At 42.7% G+C, this 21,549-nt stretch overlaps 2 protein-coding genes across 4 annotated transcripts in view; one reads left to right on the top strand and one right to left on the bottom strand.

The window, feature by feature from the left end:
* aven (apoptosis, caspase activation inhibitor) overlaps nt 1-18,771 on the bottom strand; it is a 27,043-nt gene extending 8,272 nt beyond the window's left edge. The window contains exons 1-3 of one of the 3 annotated variants that reach the window (XM_047338158.1): nt 18,583-18,771; nt 18,434-18,528; nt 16,056-16,227 (exon numbers count right to left, since the gene is read on the bottom strand). In XM_047338158.1, coding sequence (XP_047194114.1) covers nt 16,056-16,227; nt 18,434-18,528; nt 18,583-18,760 — 445 coding nt within the window. In that variant the 5' untranslated portion in view covers nt 18,761-18,771. Of the gene's footprint in view, nt 1-16,055; nt 16,228-18,433 lie in introns of all 3 variants that reach the window. The other 2 variants (XM_047338159.1, XM_047338157.1) reach the window with 2 other exon arrangements.
* Nucleotides 8,860-21,549, top strand: LOC118099705 (muscarinic acetylcholine receptor M5). The gene is made up of 2 exons (XM_035144422.2): nt 8,860-9,103; nt 19,225-21,549. Exon 2 carries the CDS (start codon nt 19,272-19,274, stop codon nt 20,796-20,798), a length of 1,527 nt encoding a protein of 508 aa, XP_035000313.1. The 5' UTR covers nt 8,860-9,103; nt 19,225-19,271; the 3' UTR covers nt 20,799-21,549.

Here is a 21,549-nt window from a genome sequence, read left to right as displayed (position 1 = left end):
CTAAATCAGTCGTGCTCTACAAAACACAATAAATATAATGTATTATATATATATAAATAAGATGTAGTGTTGTGTTCCTGTGTGTGTGGCCCTGAACATCTCATCCCGTTTTCCACGGCATGCCGCTGTTACCCTGTGTGTTGCTGTGCAGACAGACACACTCCACCAGCATCACAGATGCACACCCTTGTTGACTGGGCCACACCTTCAGTACACACAGCTCACTACACACTCTGTGATGTGGACCGAGCTTCTCCTTCTTCCCCGGAGCAGCGAGCGGCTCAGTCTGCTCAGTCTCCACTAACACCTGCAGTGAAATGTTGATATTTTAAGTGACTGGAAGACGAAAACACACATTCCCCACTACCTCTTCCTCCTCCGTTTGCCAGTTGAGTAATGGTGACCAGTGAGTGATGACTTCTCTCTTAAGTCGTAGCAGATCCTCTCTTGATAAGAGGGAGCCGGCCTCATAAAAAACTAAAGAGCAATTGAGTGTTATTACTATCGTGACAAATCCCATCTGATAGGTGTTTGGTGGCGCTAACTGCGGGGGCAGGATGGAAAATGGAAGAAAAAACGCTGAGGGAAAGAAAAGAGAGAGTAGGATTGAAGGAAGATGGAAGGATTGAGGCAGGGAAGGGAACTGTTGCTGCGTTACTTGATCGTCTCCCTGCAGTTCCTCCAGCGTGCTCCTTGTCACGCCTTTTTAGCCAAACCAATTAGCCTAACACGCCACAGCACTGAAACCCACTACGCGTCGATAAATCACTGTCTGTGCTAATTGCAATTAAAATCCCAAGCAAACCAGGCGAGACAATAAAGACGGCTGAAGCTATTTACTCTTAACTTTTAATGGTGATTGTGCGCCGCTGTGTTTGTGTCAGAGTCATATCTGAAGAGCTCCAACCCACTCGAGGCCCCGTCCTCATCAGGCACGTGCTTTACCCGTGTGCAGCTTGTTTGGAGGTAAGAGGCTGCACCTCTCGCACTTCCTGCCTGGGATTTAATCAATCATATTCAAACATCTAATATTGACGTTCCCTGTAATTGGCCCTGTGCAAGACGCTATTAGTGAACAGCAGCTGCTGTTTTTCATGTGGTTTTTGTTTTATGAAATGAGGGACGGCTGTGGTCGGCAGTGTCAAATACAAAGATGTGGTTTTACTGAATCATTCCTCTAATGAACAAGAATATTTCACTGCATTTCACCTAAAATGAAAACAGAAGTGCACATCTTCTCTGCATCGTTCGTTCTGTAAAATTAAGGTTTTCGTATTACTGCATATCCTCAAACTGATACCGACTGTGAAACGCTCATATCAGCTAATTTAGTCACATAACCGATAAATTGGTCAGGCTCTAATAAATATGAATTTATAATCATATTATTCATGTTGCCACCACAGCCCGGCAGTTTCTTGTATTGCTATGTGAAGTGAAGAGGTTGTAATGTGTTGGTGTCTATATTCAGTAATAATTTATGTTTATATAGTTGAACTGAATCGCATACACTCCGTTAATTAGGGAGTAGATATTTAGATGTATATGTATGTATGTAGATATGCAGCAACACAGACCAAAACCTCCAAAAAGATCATACAGATGAATCATCACCTCTCTGAAAAAGAAACTGAACATTACAACCTGCATGAAAATATAATATTATTGCATTAGACTTACTAGAAATGTGTAAATAACCAAAACAGCATCTTCATCCCCTGGAGATGTCTGGTCTTCATGTCTAGTGCATCATAACCACTGAGAGGAGTAGCTTCAGTCTGGATTGGGTCGGGCAGCCGCTGGGCATTAAAACAAATCTGACACGACAGCAGTGACCAGTAAATTAAGAAATAATTAGACACAGCACAAACTGACGCGTGTGACACAGTAAACGGAAAACAGGACTGACTGGCCGAGAGGACTCACCAACCCCCCCCCCCGTGTGCAACAGGGGGATGAGTGGACGAACCATGAAACACATTTCAACTTTAATCCAAGTTTTTACCTCTTTTTTCTGGTCACGCTAAACTCGGCCAATTACCTTCACCCAGCAGGTAGAGTTTCATCTGCTTGTTTGTTTTTGTAAGCGGGAAAACGAAAAAACTACTGAACGGATGACGACAAAACTTAGTGGATATGATCACTTTCTTTAACATGACAAGATGCAGGAATCTGGTATATTTAGGGGACTGATATCTACCATTGATTGAAACCCTGGCTCCGGGTTCGTACTTGAAAGCAGAAACAAGTGGAACCCGACTGATTTATCGGTTGGCCAATAAAACTTGGCCGATATGAGCCTTTCACAGACATATCGGTATTAGAGTTTATGTTTGCAATCATGAAAACTAATTTAGGGAAAAAATTATAAAGGAATTGTGTGCATTTGTGTATTAAGCCTCAAGCCAGTTTCTTTTTAAATATAATATATATGTTGGCCCATAAATTGGCATTGGAAATGTTTCCCAGTAAGAGCATCTGTGGCAAAAATCGGTATCAGTCGGGCTGTAATATTAACTCCACTTTCATAGAACAACGTCTGACACCGTCCAGCTCTCGCACTAACAGAGACATGACAGGGAGGCTAAACATCTGACTAATCAGGTGAGAGCGGGATGGAGCTTCAGCCTCGCATGTATCCTCCTGACACAGGTTCCTGTGGCTGGAATAAGCACCAGTCCGAGAGTGCTGGGACATCTGGGAGCCTCATTAATAAGGCGTGAGGAGCCTCGGCTATTACATTAGCCTGGTAGATGAGTAAAGATCTAATATTGATCAACGCGCTGCTAAAAAAGGAGGTCAATGTGTTAAATGGGTGGCTTATACATCCGTAACATTCGCTGCTTCAGCTGAACGATTGCCGAGACATTGATAAACCTTTGATCAATATCATGGGATGTATGTGAATTTCGGAAATACAAGGATCATTTCTCACAGGCAAAGTATTACCAGTGTTTTTCCTGTGTCTTTACAAAGAGGCACTCAAAGGCCACAGGAAGATGAGAACAACGCACCCACTGCCGGCTAAATAAAGACGTGCGGATTGTCTTAAATAAGCACCAAACCGCCAGAATGCATGAACGTTTCAATCCTTTGAACACATGAGCGAGTGAAATGTGACAAGACACGGCAGTAAAAATCCAAACAACATATCCACAGCGCTTGATATATTCCCTCCAGAAATCCCAAGTTCCTCTGTTCTGGTGGTAAAGTCATCAGAAGACGCTCATAACTGTCTGAGTGAATCATGATAACACACACGGGCCACCTGCACTCTGTAAAGACACACTTAAACAAACACAGCACAGAGACTCGCTCACGGTGGCTACACAAAGACAACTTTATGAGTTATTTCCACTGGCAAAGATGCTGCTGTAGTGGATGAGTGCCCAACCCCTTCAGACCTCTGGTGTGTTCTGGCCTTAATTGGGACTCTAGCAATTATTTTCAGTATCAGTTAATCTGTTAATTAACTTCCCAGAGTTCAGAGTCATGTCTTCAAATAGCTCGTTTAGCCCAAACAACAGTCGAAAACCTCAAGATAGTGGATTTACAGTCAGCTAAAACTGGAAAGGTCCTTGAAATTCTCCATTCATATTTATGTGATATTGTGTCAGTACGAGACTCTGTACATCCCTAAGATTATATAAATAAATGCTGCAAAACAACTATTCTTATAAGTTGAAAGAAAGATGAACATATGTACCGAGCAGAGCAATTAGAAAGTTGTCAGTGCTCTACGGTGGTGACACAGTCTCTGATTCAAAAACATTCAAGTCACTTTTTAACCCAGCATGACAACAAAAACACAAATTCAGTTGAATAAGACACAGCGAGGGACGTCAACACTTATCTGGTAAAAAACACACATTCGTCAAGCACAACAAAATGAACTTGGCTCAGCTTCTGCAGAACCACAACACCACATTATCTGACACATTTCAGTACATAACTAGAACTAGATGGATGCTCGCAGAGAGCAAACCTCCGCCAAGGCTAAGGCTGTATCTCGCAATGTTAGAGAAATTGAAGAAAATAATCTAAATCCGCACCGAAATGTAATGGGTTTCTTCTTCTTTACAATTGTTCCAACAAGTTTTGTGGAAATCTGTTCAGTGGTTTTACTCTAATCCTGGAGCAGGAGCATAAACAAAATGTCCTCGGTGGAAATATGTAAAGACATTCTTACTTGTACCAATATATAGCATTTATAAAAAGCTAATTTCAGGCATAAAATTAGACCCTTGACCAGAGAGCATTACACATTTCAGACAAGTGACAAATCACTCTTAACAAAATTGTGCTAAACACTGGAAGAAAGTTGTGCACTGAGATGTTTACTCAGTCTTTCTTGGCCCAAACTGTTTGACTGAAATTCTGCAATCAAAGAAAATAAAACCCAACAATTTGGGACAGATCCAGCCCCTCGCAAATGACAGGCAGCGAGAAAATCAACAACCGGAGTCAATGTGAGCTGCTGGGTGACTGTTTCACAAACATATATTGATATTGACTCCGTCTCTAACAGGTGCCATTTGAAGACGATACCAACAGGATGTAAATTAAGAGTTTTAACATCTTTTCGACACTGATGTAGAATAGATTTTGAATCAGTGAAGCATCAGATGCATCAGAGTATTTCATGAGCTAAAGACAGGTTTATCTACACATCACACAGAGATAAGAAGGTGTCCAAGTAAACGTGAAAAGCAAGAGCAGTTGGATAAATTCAAGGAGATTTTTCCGAGACGGCATCACAAGAAGACGCCTCGAGGCACAAACGCCGCACAGTCAACTTTGTTTGCGTTTCTATTGGAGCTATAATGACTCACATTCATCTTTGTTTCAATCGCGGACCGAGGTCATGTTCCCATTCAAAGGCAGACGCTCAAACCAGAGTTATGAAGCCAGTTGAAGGAAGCACCATTACAAAAGCTAAAGTGTCTGCCAAATGCTTTTCATCCCTAATTGCAAAATCCAGTGATTTCAGAAAAACATATAAATCAACCAATCAAATTTTATTTATATAGCTCGTATTCACAAATCACAATTTGCCTCACAGGGCTTCATAATATGGACATAAGTGGGCTTAAGTAGTTATAACCCATTCAAATTATACCTCAAGGGTCTACTTAGGTTAGCGAACGCCAGCTGTTTACAGAGAATTGTGTGGACACTGTTTGGTTGTTTGTTTGAATAAATTTGACTGATGCTTCGTTTGGTTGCTCACAGCTAATTAACAGCCTGAGTTGATGCTGGCTGCAAAAAAAAAAAAAAAAGTGCTGGAGGAGGAGGATGACAACCAAACGTTCAGGAAGCTGGAAAGCTCTATGTGCCATTACTATCAGCACTGCTATTGTTATTTACCACAAGGCAAGCAACACAGTGTGGGAGGTGTGAAGCACACAGAGCAATTATCTTTAATTGATGCAGAGAAGCACATGATTAAATGACTAATATGGTTTTTTTCTTTCCTTTCGCTCAAATAATTGGCTCAGCTTTTGGGATTTAAAAAAGGTTATTTGACAATGTAGCACTGACAATTCTGTTGGGGGAAAAAAAAAAACATTATTTTTGACAGTAGACATGGATTTCAATGATAAATTAGTGTAGGATTTAGGGCAATTTCCCACCTGTTACTTGTAATTTGTCCGTTTACGCTTGGTAAAAAGGTGGGAAGTTGAGTTGTGACACTTTAATGAAGATGTCACCCGGAAAGGCCAAATAATATTAACAAGCCTTTAGGATGAATGGATCCTGGCAACCTGCTGCACCATGGCAGCAGTAACTAAAGTAGAGAAATCCACATGCATCCCTTCATAAAGCAGAATCCTATAGAAAAACTAGAGAAAAAAATGATTTTATATTTCGTGCTACATCAATAAAAACTGATATAAATTGATGGCTACTGTGTCGTTCTGCAGTTAATCACTGAAACCTACAGGAACATCCATTCACAATGAAAGTGGTGGTTAACGGCGCCGTGGCACAGTGCTGGTATCACTGGGGCCAAATGTGTAGGTGGGAGCCTGCGAATTTGTCCAATCTACGGAAATTGAACAATAGCCTACATCTGTGTGCCTCATTACATGAACTCCCTGAGGGATACATCGCACAATCCTCATATCCTAGTTGGTATCATATTGTACTAATAATCAATAGTTCGCTAAGTGGTCTGCGGGAACATGTGTGCTATTGTTTATTCACATGAAAGAATAAACAGTCCGAAGACTGATGACGATGACGATGAAGCCAGAAGGTAGCCAACGAGTTAAGGAAGCGTTGATACAGTGAGTGAGTTGATGTTGGTAAAACACAAACCAGCACATTTGCCTTTCTTGGACGGGAAATCTCCACTTCCTTCCTCTAAAATATCCCAGATACGGTTGCTGCCATCAGAGCCACAGATACACGCTCCACTCTTCATGAGTCAGTCTCAGCTGTCAATCATCGTTTTTCAGCCCGTTATTACAGCAATAACTCAGCAAAACCAACCTTACAAGAAGAAATAAGCATGTAAACAAACATCTGTGTGATAAAAACCATAAACCATCTTTGAGAAGACATTGTGTACGTCTACTTTGACTTTGCAGTTTGGTCCATGCCCCATCCACTAACATGGAGGATGCCAGGGTTCTTATGGATACTGCAGCAAGCCACCAGTGGGGTGATCAAGATTATTTTAGCGTCCACCTTTATATACAGTCTATGATACAAACTGATAGAGTCTGTCCAGTTTCACACCCTATGTCTATTCTCATCCACTAGTCAACAGCATAATCCCAACAGCATCACTAGTTGTTCCAAAGACGGGTTAAAATAAACACCAGGCTTTTACCCGAGCTTCCACAGCACCTCTGACATTTCTGTCTGTCGCTGGTTTTTATTAAGTTTGAAAGATCATAATTTCCAAAGCCTCGTTTTGGAGATCCTCCTCGCTGCTGACAACTGTATACAAAATATTGCAAATCCACATCCCGACAGAAAAAATGTGTTTTCGGAGGATCAAGAGAATATATGACACATACTGTGTTTACCAGTGGTGGTCTGCTGTACTTCGTTAATACATGTTGCGAGTAATCTGTGCAGTCTTGCTACCAAACTGCATTTCAGTTGTGCAATTTCCTGTGATGGAGAGTGGAAGACGCAGAAAAGGTGTAAACATACGTCTTCCTCGTTGCTGCGAACCTGACTGAGGCTTCATGTCGTTAAAAGCATTGTGGGTGCAGACAGCATGCAACATGACGCAACAAGGCAATGTATTAGTCACATTGCGTCAACAGCAGCCGTCACCAGGCTCCTCTTCGCTGGAGTGGACAGCTGCTTGTGAATCCAACGAGCAGTGAGCCATTTTCAAGCGAGTCCAAGAATCCTCCTGAATCATATCCTGATAAATAAGTTTTTATGCCTTTACAGCAAGAGGCTAAAAGGTTAATTTCACCAAGCACAGCCAAGAGTCAAAAGCACTGAAGCAAGTGGAGAATTAGCTAAGGACTAAATGTTTCTCGACTGGCCTCAACTGTCATTTTCAGGAATTCTTCAGGGTTCAGCAAGTTAAATTAGAACTTTTTACAATCCTGCTGACAAACCAAGAAACCAACTAAGGAATAACAGACAGGGGTGAAAACAACCTCATTGGCAGGTAAAAAGTTTAAAGGAACGACGTGTAGATAACCTGATTTTGGTGCCGGTAATAATATAAGAAAAATGACACGTCTTTCCTGTCTGTTGAATTTACATTTCCACATCTAAGCAAGATTGTTTTTTTTTTTTAGCTCAAAGGGAAGCAAGCAACTAAATATGTTAGCTCCCAGGAGGTCAAACCAGAACAAGGAAGCACACAGTGAAAAGCACAGCTGACAGAGGATAGAGTCGATAATGCCAGAAAAATAAAAACCTCTGCCAGTCACCACTGCTTCAATAGTCACTCACCCTGCTTTTATAGAGGGCACATGGTCAAACGCATGGGGGGGATTAACCGAGCGAGTCACCGTGTAGTGAGACGTGTGCGTCTGTTTGAGGAGCCGGGAGTTCTGATGAAGACATACAGCTGTAAGCGATGCAAAGGCAAACAGTCGGCAATGTCTGGAAAAAGTGCTGCCGACATCCACGTCGACTCCTCCTCCTCTGGCTCCTCCTCCCTCAAACCCTGCTTCATCCTACTCCTCCACCTCTTCACCTCTGCCTCCCTCCTCTTACATGTTGCTCGGCGCTCAGATGCAGCATGAGGCTTCCGGCATTGTGGGAATTTCTTCTAAAACGTGGCTCACGGTTGAATCCGCGTGTCGGCGAGGATGTTTGTGCAGCGTGAATTCAAGCAGCCCTTTCATCCGCAGTGAGTAGAATCCCACTAGGAGACAAAAAGTCATTCAACCTGCGCAGCGTTGAGGATGAAAGAAGCTTTACTTGGTTTTCTTTGCCAGTCCAGCTGCTCAAACTTTGCAGAGAAAGTGAGAAACTTCAAGGTTTGCTGCTTCCTTTGATTCCTCTGACGATGCTGAGCTCAGATATTTGTCGTCTGTGAAAAAGGAAACGAGATCCTCGCTTCATTATCACAGAGGCGACCGAGAAGCCGTTTCCAGTAATTCGCCCTTCCATGAAAAAGGTCTGAGCATCACCCTCCGAGGCACCTTAAGCTGCTCCGTCACATGGACACTGACACTGAACAGCTGCTGCCTTTACCGTCTCATCTCAGCAAGAAAAGCTGGACCGCTCAGGAGCGACGGTACGACGATGCTGAATAACTTGTTTGCATCGAGGCGCCGAGCACTTAGCAACTAGTGAGGATGAGAGACAGTGTGAGGACCTACCTGTATTTGACAAGTGTGTTTTTCACCTCATTGGAGAGAGGAGCGCAGAGGGAAAAAGTCGGCGAGAGGCAGCAGGGGAGGGGAAGAGACAGCCAGCGAGGGAAGGTGTGAAGCTGCGTGAGGGGATACAGAGACGAGGGAAGACGCACAAAGCTGAGAACGCCACAGGGAGAAGGAAACTGAGAGAACTCGGCAGGACTGAAGAAGGAGTAAAGGGGAAAAAACGGCGAATCAAAGAGCCGGCTAAACACCCATTTATGCTGGAGGGTCGTGTTTTGTCAGATCCATACGGGGTGAGTATGTATTCTGTTTGATGTGGCTATTATGGCAGGAAATTAAACAGTTCACAGGAGCAGCTGACAACTGACACGACGTAGCGTTCAGCGAAGCCATATTATAAATGCTAGCATTATAAACATTTTATGAGCGAATGTGCAGCCTGAGTTACTAATGAATCATGGAACAAGTGCTGGGGTTCATCAGCTGTCAGCAGAGCTTTTACAGTTCACACTCAGAACTCTGCAGTACATTTTGTTTCGGCGTGGATCTTAAACCGCAGCTTTTCACACCCAACAAAAGGTTATTAAATGAATCCCAGAAACTTAGATATGTTTAAATGTGTGTTTGCGTGTTTGAAGGACAGCTGTGTAGGAGTGTTGTGTGTTTATTTTTTACTCAGGGGAAAAAAAAAAGTGGGCGGAACAGGGAGTGAGGATGATTTGATTTAAGGCATCATTAAAAACCATGGGGATGACAAGTCGAATGATTGGCATCCCGACACTCGGAGGTTGGAAACAACAACAAACAAAAATCTATTTGAGCTGAAGCTATAAACAAAATAGTCAGGAGATTACTTATGAGAAGAAAATGGCAAAAACGTACTTGTTCCAGTTTAAATGTTCTGCTTTATTGCAACTGCTGCATCAAACACTCATTTTTATCTATTAATTTGCCAGTTATTATTAAAGTAATCATTTGGTCTGAATACAGAAAACAGTATAAACCATCCATCACAGTCCATGAGAACAAGGTTGCTTTTTAAAACCTGGAAATATTCCCTTAACTTTAAGAGGCCGGGAATCATCAAATGTTTGGCATTTTCACTGGAATAATAACCACAACATTGACAGATTAGTATTCTTTCCATTTATTAATGGCAGCTCCGTTGTATAAACTGGATATAATTGGGATTTGGACCGTTGAATCATGCTCCAGCTCTGGAATAACAAAATATTAATACACATAACCAACAGAGGGCACAACAGGCTGCTGCAGGAGCAATTTTGAAAATCCATAAAACAGTTATGTCATTTATGGAGCAAAAAAGTTTTAAAAATACATTCATTCAAGCTCTTGAAATTTGAGGATTTGCTGCTTTTCTCTTCCTTCCCTCGAACTTGAAGTAGAATATTTTGAGGTTTCGTACTTTGGTCTGACAAAACACCTCTGAGAAATATAATGTCCATTTAAAAAGATATTTTCTGACTGTAATTTAACCAGGAAGTTTTTCTAGCTCTTACCAGACGATAAAAATACCTGCAGACCTGAGGTGAACCCTGGTATGTTAGCACAGCGGCGGTCAAACAAGGGTGCAGGTATTTCAGGCTGAAAGTGGGTCGACCATTCTGTGGGACGATCTCAGTCAAGTGTCTGTGGTCCACCTGCTGCTTTATTTAGCCGACCTCCACTGGCGTGATCACAATGAAACCAACCAATCTCCTGTGACGCTTTGTTTTCCCATATCCGCCGACCAGACGGTACACGAGCGGCCTCATTCCTCTGCTTTGACGCCAGTCTCCTCCAGCCTACGTGGCTAATCAAGTATCCATAACAACACCGGAACATATAAATGAATGGAATGATTGGGAATATTCATCTCAGTTAGGAAAAAGTCCTTGTGTTTGTCAGTCAGGTTAGTCGAATCACTGAAGCTCTAATGCGATTTGCCTTTGTCTCATTATGATTGAGGCTTGATAGGTGCCCATTAGCAGCCCTGGTAAACTACGGCTGCGGGGGAGGAGGATTGATCCTTGCGTTAATGTGTACAGATAGATGGCCATGTTAGGATGTAAATAACTGCCCAACAAGCCCCCCCCCCGTCTTGCACTTGGACACATTCACAGAACAAAGGACTTGCACCGTGTGTTCATTACCCCCTAGCAACAGCACAATCAGCCCCCAACAATGCAACGACTGAGACCTGACAAAAAAAAATAAAAATCGCTTCTGGGTTACAAACAGCAATTCTTTCCTCTAGGCTCAATGGCAACGAAATTCAATCAATACACACTCGGTTTCAAAAGAAAAACATTCCTGGTTCATATCGACTGAAGTTCTCGAGGCAACGAAAACGTTTCTGCACAAAAGCAGGTTTCAAAATGCACTGCTTCTGAAATATTTTAAGTATCAAAAGGCGTCAAGGTTTCATCCTTTACAAGTGGCCTCAGTCTGGAAGCCACAGCCACAGGCTGCGTCCTCTCCCACTGACACAGAGAATCTGTGTGTACTGAATGGAATAGACGGCGTAATCAGGAGTCAATCAAATCATATGAATGCTAAAAGCACTTGGGGTTGTTTGGACAAGCAGTGGGGCTGGAATATTCACCCACGAGGCCACGGAACAACAGAAAATCAACCTGACCTTCAATTCAAATCAAACAGTCTGTTTATATATAATTGCCCCGTCAGGCTCCATCTTTCCTAATCACACAGAGTACAGTAGAGCTTTCAATGAAGCTTTTGCAAACAGACAGTCAGCCACTGTATATCCCAACAACTCAATTACATTTATTTAAATAGACTGACTGGAAAGCTTCACGTCTGCGTAGATCTCGTGCTTTAATTCCCCCCCGTTTCATCTAGTGTTGCGTCAAAAGACGAGTCCCTGCAGCAGCAGCAGATGCACTTGGACTGAAGAAAAAGTCAAAATGAAATATAAAACTAGGCAAAGTTTTACAAATGGAGATAATATAAACAACAGTGACAGGTTCAGGTCAAATGTTTAAATGAAAGGAGTGGTGAACGTGGGCCGCGGTATTATTAGTGCCAGTGGTGGAGGAAGTAATAAGATGCTTTCTATCAGTAAAACCAGCAATTAATAGAAATACAGAGTCATAAGCAAAAGTGCTGCAGTTATTGCAGAGGGTTCGGCTTGAGACACAACATGAAGGGTCGTGACGATGGAAGGAGGCAGCAGCTGCTTCTATCTGCAGAGGTATGACCCCAATTTAGTGGAGAAAAGTTATGAGTAACAAGTAGAGCCCGGCCAATACGGATACTGACAATCCTGAAACTTGTTATATTGGCCGATATATACTTAGATGCCGTTATCAAACCTTATGACAAATAAATGTAATTGAGGTCCTCAATCGGTTTATGACATTTTGGTCACATCACGATCTCAATTAATAATATGACATTGGCCCAGTTGATGGGCTTCGATACAGGTGTTTTCTCAGAGTTATTAAATTATCCTATACTTCCGCATTTTGACACCCACAAAATATCGGATGTGGGCAGCGATTCAGAGGTCTTGAACCACGCTGGTTTTAAATGTGTTAAACATCTCCTGGGCAGGAAGAAGCACTGGTACGGTCGTGATATTTTTACTTTTTTGTTCAGGCTTCATTCCACGATTTACGTTGCCAAAAACTCAAAGCTTCAGTTTGTTCTTGTTAGAAAAGACAACACACTGAACCTGCTGTGCCATAAACTAACATCTCTTCAACACACATCTCAAACAAAGACTGTATATAAAGATGGACGACATGACAGGTCCCCAAAAGTGAAGCCAAATCCTCTTTGATTGTCCCTTGGTGGATTGGTGCAGGGCATATCATAAACCCTGCCTCCTCCATGTTAGCGGATGGGACATGGAAGATGGTTTCTGTCATTTTAGGTCGTTCTTATCACAATGATGTTTGTTCATTTTTCTGGAAAGTTTGGTTTTTCATTAGTTATTTGATGATATAAAAATAGGGTGAAATGCCATGAGTGTTGCCACAGCTCCACACCACGATCACTACTGCACAGACATTGGTTTCAAATTATGTTGAAAGTGCAAGAGGGCGGCACTCGTATCTGGGATATTTAAACTTCATCTCTGTACAATGGGAGGAAGTTGAGAGGCGTTATTGAGTGTGCAACTATGAGATGTTATAACAAAAACCTAGAACCAAAAAGCTAATATGTTTGGTTTCCTATCGATAAAAACAAAGAAAAACTGCAAACGTATACATTAGAGAAGCTGGAACAAGTGAACTTTAAAATATTAACTGAACTATAGATGGATCTTTTTTTAATTGACTTATAGAGGGTTTCATTTCTGAGGATCCTCTCTCAACGAGGTGCACACTCTCTGTCTTACAAAGCTCTTTGAACCTAAATGTCAGGTGAGATAATAAAAAAAAAATCACCACCCACTCACATATATAAACACTTTGGTTTTTGGCTGTTCCCGCGTGCTCAGCTCTGAAATCACAGGATGGCAACATTATTAGATGAAGCATCCTGTTATGACAGAGACCAGATAAGAGTTTGACATGTTGGACAAACATTCTGATTAAAACGCAGTAAAAAAAAAAAAAACAGCTCATAACGTGTCTCACACCTGCCGCCTCCACCACACTGCAGGTGAAGCTCGGCTCTCGACCTCTGTGCTCCGGGATTTTCAATCTCATAAGAATTGCAGAGATACATTGCAAAAGGTTGAGAAACAGCGCTGGGGGCCATCTGTATCCTGAAATACATAGCACCTGCGTATACCTCTGACCTGTACATTCTGCCCGATCCTGCCAATAAAACAAACAGAGCACTTCAGCACCTTGGATACGAGAAGTGAGGATGATATAAGCTCCACAGTGGGAAACAATCTGTAAGAACTTTAGCCAGGAGGAAAAGGGAGGTTTCCGTGGCGAATTCTTGATTTCATGGCTACGTTAATTGGCCAGAAAAACGACTCTCAAAAGCATCGCCTCCCACGTATAATTAAGTATCCTCGACAGAGCCGCAGCCTCTTGCTGCGCGCCATGACTAATCTGACAATGTGGGCAAAACACAGAGACAAGAGATGGGAGTCAAACAACTCACAAGAGCACCTTTGGCATTTACACTACGAGAGAGCGGGAGAGACGACGTGGCGCTTCAACACTCTCTAATGGCGTGAGAAAAACACAGTTAACTGCATAAAACCCTCACCCGGGGTTAATATATATATTATAAAGTGCTTCATTTCCTAATATGACAGGTATTTAACTGTGTTAGATTCGACTTTTGGTTTCACGAATACAGATTTTCATTTAAGGCTAATAATGCTATAGGTGATAATTATTTATAATATCTACATGTATTCATTTTGATGATGTCAACTTAATAAACTTAAATGATTAATTCAAGTTAAATTAAATTAACTAATTGGAAGTGGGAATCAAACTGTTTTCATAAAAGATTTTTTTTTTCTATCTAACTAATTCATCAAAACAAAGACAATTATAAAGACAACAAAGATGCCATATCTATCTGGAATTAAAGGAAACTCAAGCACCTCCACCTTACTGGTCGAATTTTATTACAGTTACAATAAAGCATCCAAGTCACAACCAATCCTTCTGATTTTGTATCACTCCATTGTTTGAACACTGGATCTTTTTAGATGTCTACACCAAACATGATGAACTCTGCTACCTGCAGCAGTCGGTTATGAAACCTACTCAGCCATGATGAGAGGACACTGGGTGAAGGGGAAACAAAGAGAAGTGAAATTTGCTCCTGTAACAAAAACACTGAGGCTTAGGAACTGAACCACAGTCAGATTCAAAAATCATGTTTTTGATGCCTAAGTACCTTGACCCCGGCTTTAACTTGTGTTCTCTCAATAAACTCTGCAAACACTGTGCAGAAAATAAAGACTTAGAAGAGAATGCAAAAATAAAAAAAAAATATTACGGAGAGAGTTTTTATACTGGTCAGATTGTTCACTATAGATACAGGATGTGGGGGTGCAACAGTGCATTGAAGTGGAAATGATGCAGAGTTTAAGCGAACCACAGGATTTAACCCTTAAAATAGCTGCTTCAAAATGAGTTTGGTTCACTGACTTGGAATAGGGAGAATGTTTCCTCCTTCACTCCCACTCCTCACGTTTGGTGAATGTTTGGTATTACTCTATGTAACTTTAGCAAGCAGGTACGATTTAGTGTTTAACTGACTGATAGGCGCAGCTTTAATTATCAGAATTAGGTCCTGCAAGTTGAAGAGTAAAGCTGAACTGTAGATCAGTTAAAAAGACATAGAAGTCAATAGAAACTTGAGTTTAGGGTCAATATTCAGCTAGGAAACATTAAAAAGAGCTCGGTGGCAGTTCTTCTGGTTTGAGAAGCAGGGGATCATGGGTAATACCCATGACTGCGCAGTCATGGGTATTACCCATGACTAAGCAGTCAGAGCTCCTGTTAACACATTGATAGGTTTTGTTTTTCCTCTAAATGAAAACCACTTAACCAGAATTAATCACCACACGTGGCTGCAGAGGGCGCTGTTGCTCAGCAAACGTTACGTAGTGTTGCTTTAACTCAACTAGACGTGAGATAAATGTACAGTTGGACATCAGGGCTCTGAGAATCTCCAGCTCGGCTCTAATAAGACGCGCTGAGCTCTCTCGCTCCTTTGGGAGAAAGAAATATCAACACAGGCGCGGGGATGAGACTGCGGAGCCCAGGGAGCCAAACACTGACCACTGAGGCTGAAATGAGCAAACAAAGACAAACAAGCATCTACTCCGCAGCCATCTGACAGCAGTGTCCATACAGACAGGGCAATTAAAGTCCCTTATGACCACAGACGATTCCTTTGAACTAATTAGGACATAGAGAGAACTTCAGTAAAGTACAGTGGAGTATTCGACGGAGTGTATTTTCATTGGGGCTAATTCAAAAGTCAAAACAAAAAGGATAATATGCTTGTGCTGTTCTTTTAATCCAGTGGATTTTATAATTATCTTACTGATAGAGAAATCTCTCTCGGTGCTTTGATTTTTCTCAACAACCTCTCATCCAATCGGACTTCAGTGTACGAGCGGTTGTCGAGAACTTAAGCCCAAATCTAAGCACAGAAGAGTCAGCGTGATTAGGACTATTTGGTTGTTCTGGAAAGATCAGAGCCGTCACTTGACTCCTCCTGACTGAGCAGCACAGGTGTGGTCGGCAAAACAAACCCAACCACTCCCCGCTCTTCATGTCCACGTCTTACCTGCCGACTCCAGCAGGACGTCGTAATCTGCTCCTCTCTGGGCGGGCATGTCCTCCTCGGGTTCCTTCCTCTCTGACTCCTCGTATCGATCCCAGTTTGTCTCCAGTTTCCTCCTGGAGAAAACCTCCCGCCTGTTACCGTCCTCCTGGAAGTCAACTTCTTCATCTTGACCCTGAAGGAGAACATGGGAGGACACACGATGAGCAACATGCGACTCAAATCACTTAAAAATTACACAACACAGCTACTTTTCATATCGTCCATCCAACAGGTCGAGTCACACCAAATTTCCCTCCTCATGCAATTCTATGAGGAACGAAGGGTACAGACGTTGTGTATTTTGTCTGGTTGCAACTTGACCCTGTATCTGATTGAATACAATCCTTGTGCTGCAAATTTAAGAGAAGGGTGGGACCATAGACTTTATATTAAGACGGACAATGCATCTCCTCTTCTTCTTCATGACCCAACGAATTCGCATCTGCGGGTAACAGACAGTCTTTTAGGGGCAAAATCTTGTCCTGCATCTACAGATTCTGCATATTCACATTTAAAAAAACTGTTTGTAGAGATTGCCCATCTGCTAACATGGAGGAGCAGCGTTTATTAACTACATTCAGCCAGCCACCAGGGGGCGATCAAGACACTTTGGCTTCACTATAGGGAAGCTGTCATGCCGTACATTATTATATACAGTCTATGGGTGGGACTGATTCTGAATCATATAGGAAATATCGATTGTTTATATTCTTATTTATGCATCTGGTAAAGCCGGTGAACAGGTTTAAAGAGAGTAAAAAGTTTTAATAAACTGATGCTGGTTACTGACGCTGCCTCCTGCAGGCTGAACTTACAACCCCACCCACACTGTCTCTCGTCTGCGTTCTGCCTCTCTGCTCTGGGTGAACTTTAACCTCAGTCGAACTGGGAGTTTCAATTTAGTCAAAAGGCTCATTTAAACCATTGAGAAGCCAAAACAATAAAATGTTAAGCTTCCTCAAATTTTTTATATTTTTATATAATGTTATGTTGGGACAAAGGGTAGAGAAGCACTTCTCAAAAGGTTTTCAAAGTTCAAAAATCCTTTTTTACACACTCTGAAACACTCCTTTGACTAAAGGTTTCCTCTGACATTAAAAAGTAAATATCAAGCACTTATTCATGGTCGGTGGGGAAGTCTAACCAAAGCGTCAAGGTAAATGTCCCAGTGTATGGCAAAGAATGGACAGTGGACTGAACTCATTAAATGTGTCTGCGTCACAGATTTCATCCCGTTTTGTAAGATAACTGCTAAAATAACCTTGTTAATTAGGTTGTCATGGAAACGTGCAACACAAGTTGTGCCGGTCTGACAAAGCTGTGGTTTCATTCTCTCCTTCTTTTCTTTTTCATGTTTTTTTTAAATGGTGCCCTGTCAAAGCTCAAGAAGATAAAAAACATGCTCCACAATGCCATCAAAGACCACATGGTAGCTATGGATGCACTAAAGGACGTTTTCATGATTGCAATCACGAAGCCCCTATGAACCGAATGGAATTTGTATGATTGCAATCACAGGACCCCTATTGTTTCCCTCCTAGTGCGGCAGGTGCATCAAGTGACTGATGGAAATTAAGACGCATCCTCTCGTGTCACATCCAAGGCCCAGATTGTGCACCGACGGTGTTTTAGTGCTGTAGGAGATGATGATGATCCTCCAGGAAGGTTTCAATCTGTGCAATCTAACCCTACACATTATGATTGAAGTTCATCATGTGCATAACGTGTGTGTGTGTGTGTGTGTGTGTGTGTGTGTGTAATCATGATGACATAAACCCCACTTCACCTCAAGTCCACGGAAACTACGGAGCCTCTCACGTGTACATTTGCGTTGACACATGCCCTCTTTGGTAACTGCAGTGTGTTATCCTGTGCTCATGGTGTACATAGGCTACTATACATTAACTTATATATAAATACATTGTATTAAACATCCTCATGTGTAATTTAAAGATGCACCAGTGTATATAACTTTATTTATATGAATATTTGAGAGAGGGGGTGCCCTGTATTAGCTCCAGCACCTGCCCCCAAACATGTCTTGTCATAAAGTTTGTTTTCAGGTTGTCCACGACACTTAACTTTATTTCTGTATTAGTTTAGCGCAGCAGTCTGAAGCAGCCCGGTCCTCTCTGGGGATGGTTTGGTGAGAATGAGCTTTAACACCGGCTGATAGATGAACTGAACCGAGGCCGAATGGAAGAGGAGGAACTTCTTAGTTTAAAATCATATTCAAGAGAATTAAAGCGAGTTCACATCGAGGCGAGTTGTTAACTTCACTATATCTTCAAAGCAGTTTGGTGCAGCGAGTTAACGGTGCGTGCCCTAACTTGTCTCACCCGGTCCTGGGACACCGCTGCGTGGCCGCTTCCCCCGCGTCCACCGCCGCGGTAGTGGTCTCTCTTTCCCCGGCCCCGGTGGTGACCTCCCCGGCCTCTGCCCCGGTGTTCACCGGCAGCACGGTCACCATCGTGTCCGCCCCGGCCGCCTCTGCCCCGGTGTTCACCGGCAGCACGGTCACCATCGTGTCCGCCCCGGCCGCCTCTGCCCCGGTGTTCACCGGCAGCACGGTCACCATCGTGTCCGCCCCGGCCGCCTCTTCTCCAGCTGCCGCCCCGGCCCCTGAGCACTCTTTCCTCCATTGTTGTGACCGGACACTTAAGCATGTGACACTTCGCAGTCGCGTTGTGGGCTGGGTGTTACATTGAAATGTGTCCTAGGACACAATGTCACTCTCATTGGTTCCGGGACCAAACTTTATTATATATAACCTATTATATTATATGTATTATATCATATATATTATTATATATTATGTGTATATTACTGCTTTTATGTGTTCAGGTTTTCATGTGACACAGCTCTATATTTATTCATTTAATTAGAAAATTAAAATTTTTTACTATGTATATTATTATTGTATTATTGTAAAGTTGGTAAAAATAAAAATAAATAAACATAAATAAAAATTATAATAATAAAAAAGTTGTGGAATATGGTGTATGTGAATAAGTGAAGGTGCGGGGTATCTAGCCCTGATTTATCCTGATATAACAATGAAATTAGAGGATAATAATAATTGTGTGCAGTTTTGACTCATCACTGTTTTTCTTTTACTTCTTCATTTCAGGAAAACTTCAAATTCTACACGGAGGCACACACAGAAAACCCAGCACCATGGAGAACAGCACCTTTGGCAACACATCACACGTCCAAATTACGGCTCACGGCCTTTGGGAGGTTATAGCCATCGCCACGGTGTCGGCCATCGTCAGCCTGATAACTATAGTTGGTAACGTGCTGGTGTTGCTGTCGTTCAAAGTGAACAGCCAGCTGAAGACTGTGAACAACTACTACCTCCTGAGTTTGGCGTTCGCTGACCTCATCATCGGCGTGCTGTCCATGAACTTGTACACCACATACATACTGATGGGTTACTGGTCCTTGGGGAACCTGGCGTGTGACCTCTGGCTTGCAGTGGATTATGTGGCCAGCAACGCTTCGGTCATGAACTTGCTCGTCATCAGCTTCGACAGGTACTTCTCCATCACGAGGCCGCTGACCTACAGGGCAAAGAGGACTCCAAAGAGAGCCGCCATCATGATCGGACTTGCATGGCTGGTGTCTTTTGTCCTCTGGGCGCCTCCCATCTTGTGCTGGCAGTACTTTGTAGGAGAGAGAAAAGTGCCTCAGGAACAGTGTCAGATCCAGTTTTTGACCGAGCCTGTGATCACATTTGGAACCGCCATCGCTGCTTTCTACATCCCCGTCTCTGTCATGACTATCCTGTACTGCAGGATCTACAAGGAGACGCAGAGACGCACCAAAGACCTGGCAGAGCTGCAAGGCCTCGCGACAGAAAGTATTCCAGAAGGAACTAAACCACAGAAAACTCTCATTCACTCCTGCTTTCATTTCACCAGAGAGAGGAGGGACCGGAGTCAGGCCTCCTGGTCCTCATCCAACCAAAGTAACGCCACCAAGACGACCACCAGGTCAGACGAGGCGTGGGCCAAAGCCGACCAGATCACTTCCTTCAACAGCTACACCTCATCTGAGGAGGAGGAGCAACACGCTTCACTAGAAACTCCACAGGGGTCTTTCAAAGAGCAAAGCAGTGAGCAAAGTAATAAGAACGGGCAAGTGACTGATTATGCAGAAGATCAGTTTTTCTCCTCTCCTCAAAAGAAGAACAGCAAAAAGTGCATCGCTTATAAATTCAGACCCGGCTCAAAGGGTAAAAAGAGCAGTCCCCCACCTGCAACACCCTGCCTGCCGGAAACAGAGCCGCCCGCCAAACACGCCTCCCCGTCCTCCTCCTCCACCACCTCCAAACCCATGGACCCCGTCCTGAAGAGCCAGATCACCAAGAGGAAGAGGATGGTGCTGGTGAAGGAGAAAAAAGCGGCCCAGACTCTCAGCGCCATCCTCCTGGCCTTCATCCTCACATGGACGCCGTACAACATCATGGTGCTCATCTCCACCTTCTGCACCGAGTGCATCCCCATGTCCCTGTGGCACCTGGGCTACTGGCTGTGCTACGTCAACAGCACCATCAACCCCATGTGCTACGCCCTGTGCAACAAAACCTTCCAGAAGACCTTCCGCATGCTGCTGCTCTGCCAGTGGAGGAGGAGGAGGAGAGGCGAGGACAAGCTGTACTGGTGCGGACAAAACCCAAACGCCAACAATAAAATGACTTGATGTGGCGCCGCAGCGTTGTCGCAGACTTTTGCCTCCACGTGGAGTTTCTTGATATATACTGTAGTTGGTGGTTCATGTTCAGCATGAAGTGCTGCATGTGATCTTTGTGTTAGAAGTACATGTTGGTGGAAAATGTGCTGAGCCTGATGCAGCACGTAAAACTGCTGCTGCAGATTATTACAGATAAAAAAAACCTAATGAAGGTGGCAACACATTCTTACAATGGTTCAGTTTAAAGAACATGTTCAGATATTTTCTAGAACTCTATTTTGAAAAGAGGACTCCATCATCAAGTATGTTTACAGGCTTTGGGTAGTAGATGTAAACCTTTATTTTGAAAAAAGTTTGGTAAGTAAGAACAATGTGTGGAATCAAATATACTATATATTTAGATATTATATACATTCATACAAGATTAATCTTATTTAATCACAGATATTAAATAGGTTTCCTGAGAAGGTGAACACTTATATACACCTGCTGGGTCTTATAAGAGGATTTTAGAGAAGAACACTTTAAATATTAAAGTGCATTATTGCACAGAATGAGGACCGTTGATTTTGTCCCCCAGGAGGAATGATTACAAGGACAACATACATTTAATCCACACATTGTGCAAGTATTTACATTATGTATAACAACATATATACATGTATGTTGTTTACAAGTCTCTGAACATGTTCTTTAAACCTCACCCAATCCTTGTTTATTCTACTGCTCACTTGCACTGTATATAAAGGACATCATGTAG

This window comes from Hippoglossus stenolepis, chromosome 20, assembly GCF_022539355.2.
Source record: "Hippoglossus stenolepis isolate QCI-W04-F060 chromosome 20, HSTE1.2, whole genome shotgun sequence".
Classification (NCBI taxonomy): domain Eukaryota; kingdom Metazoa; phylum Chordata; class Actinopteri; order Pleuronectiformes; family Pleuronectidae; genus Hippoglossus; species Hippoglossus stenolepis.
This window is presented reverse-complemented; position numbering and strand designations above follow the sequence as displayed.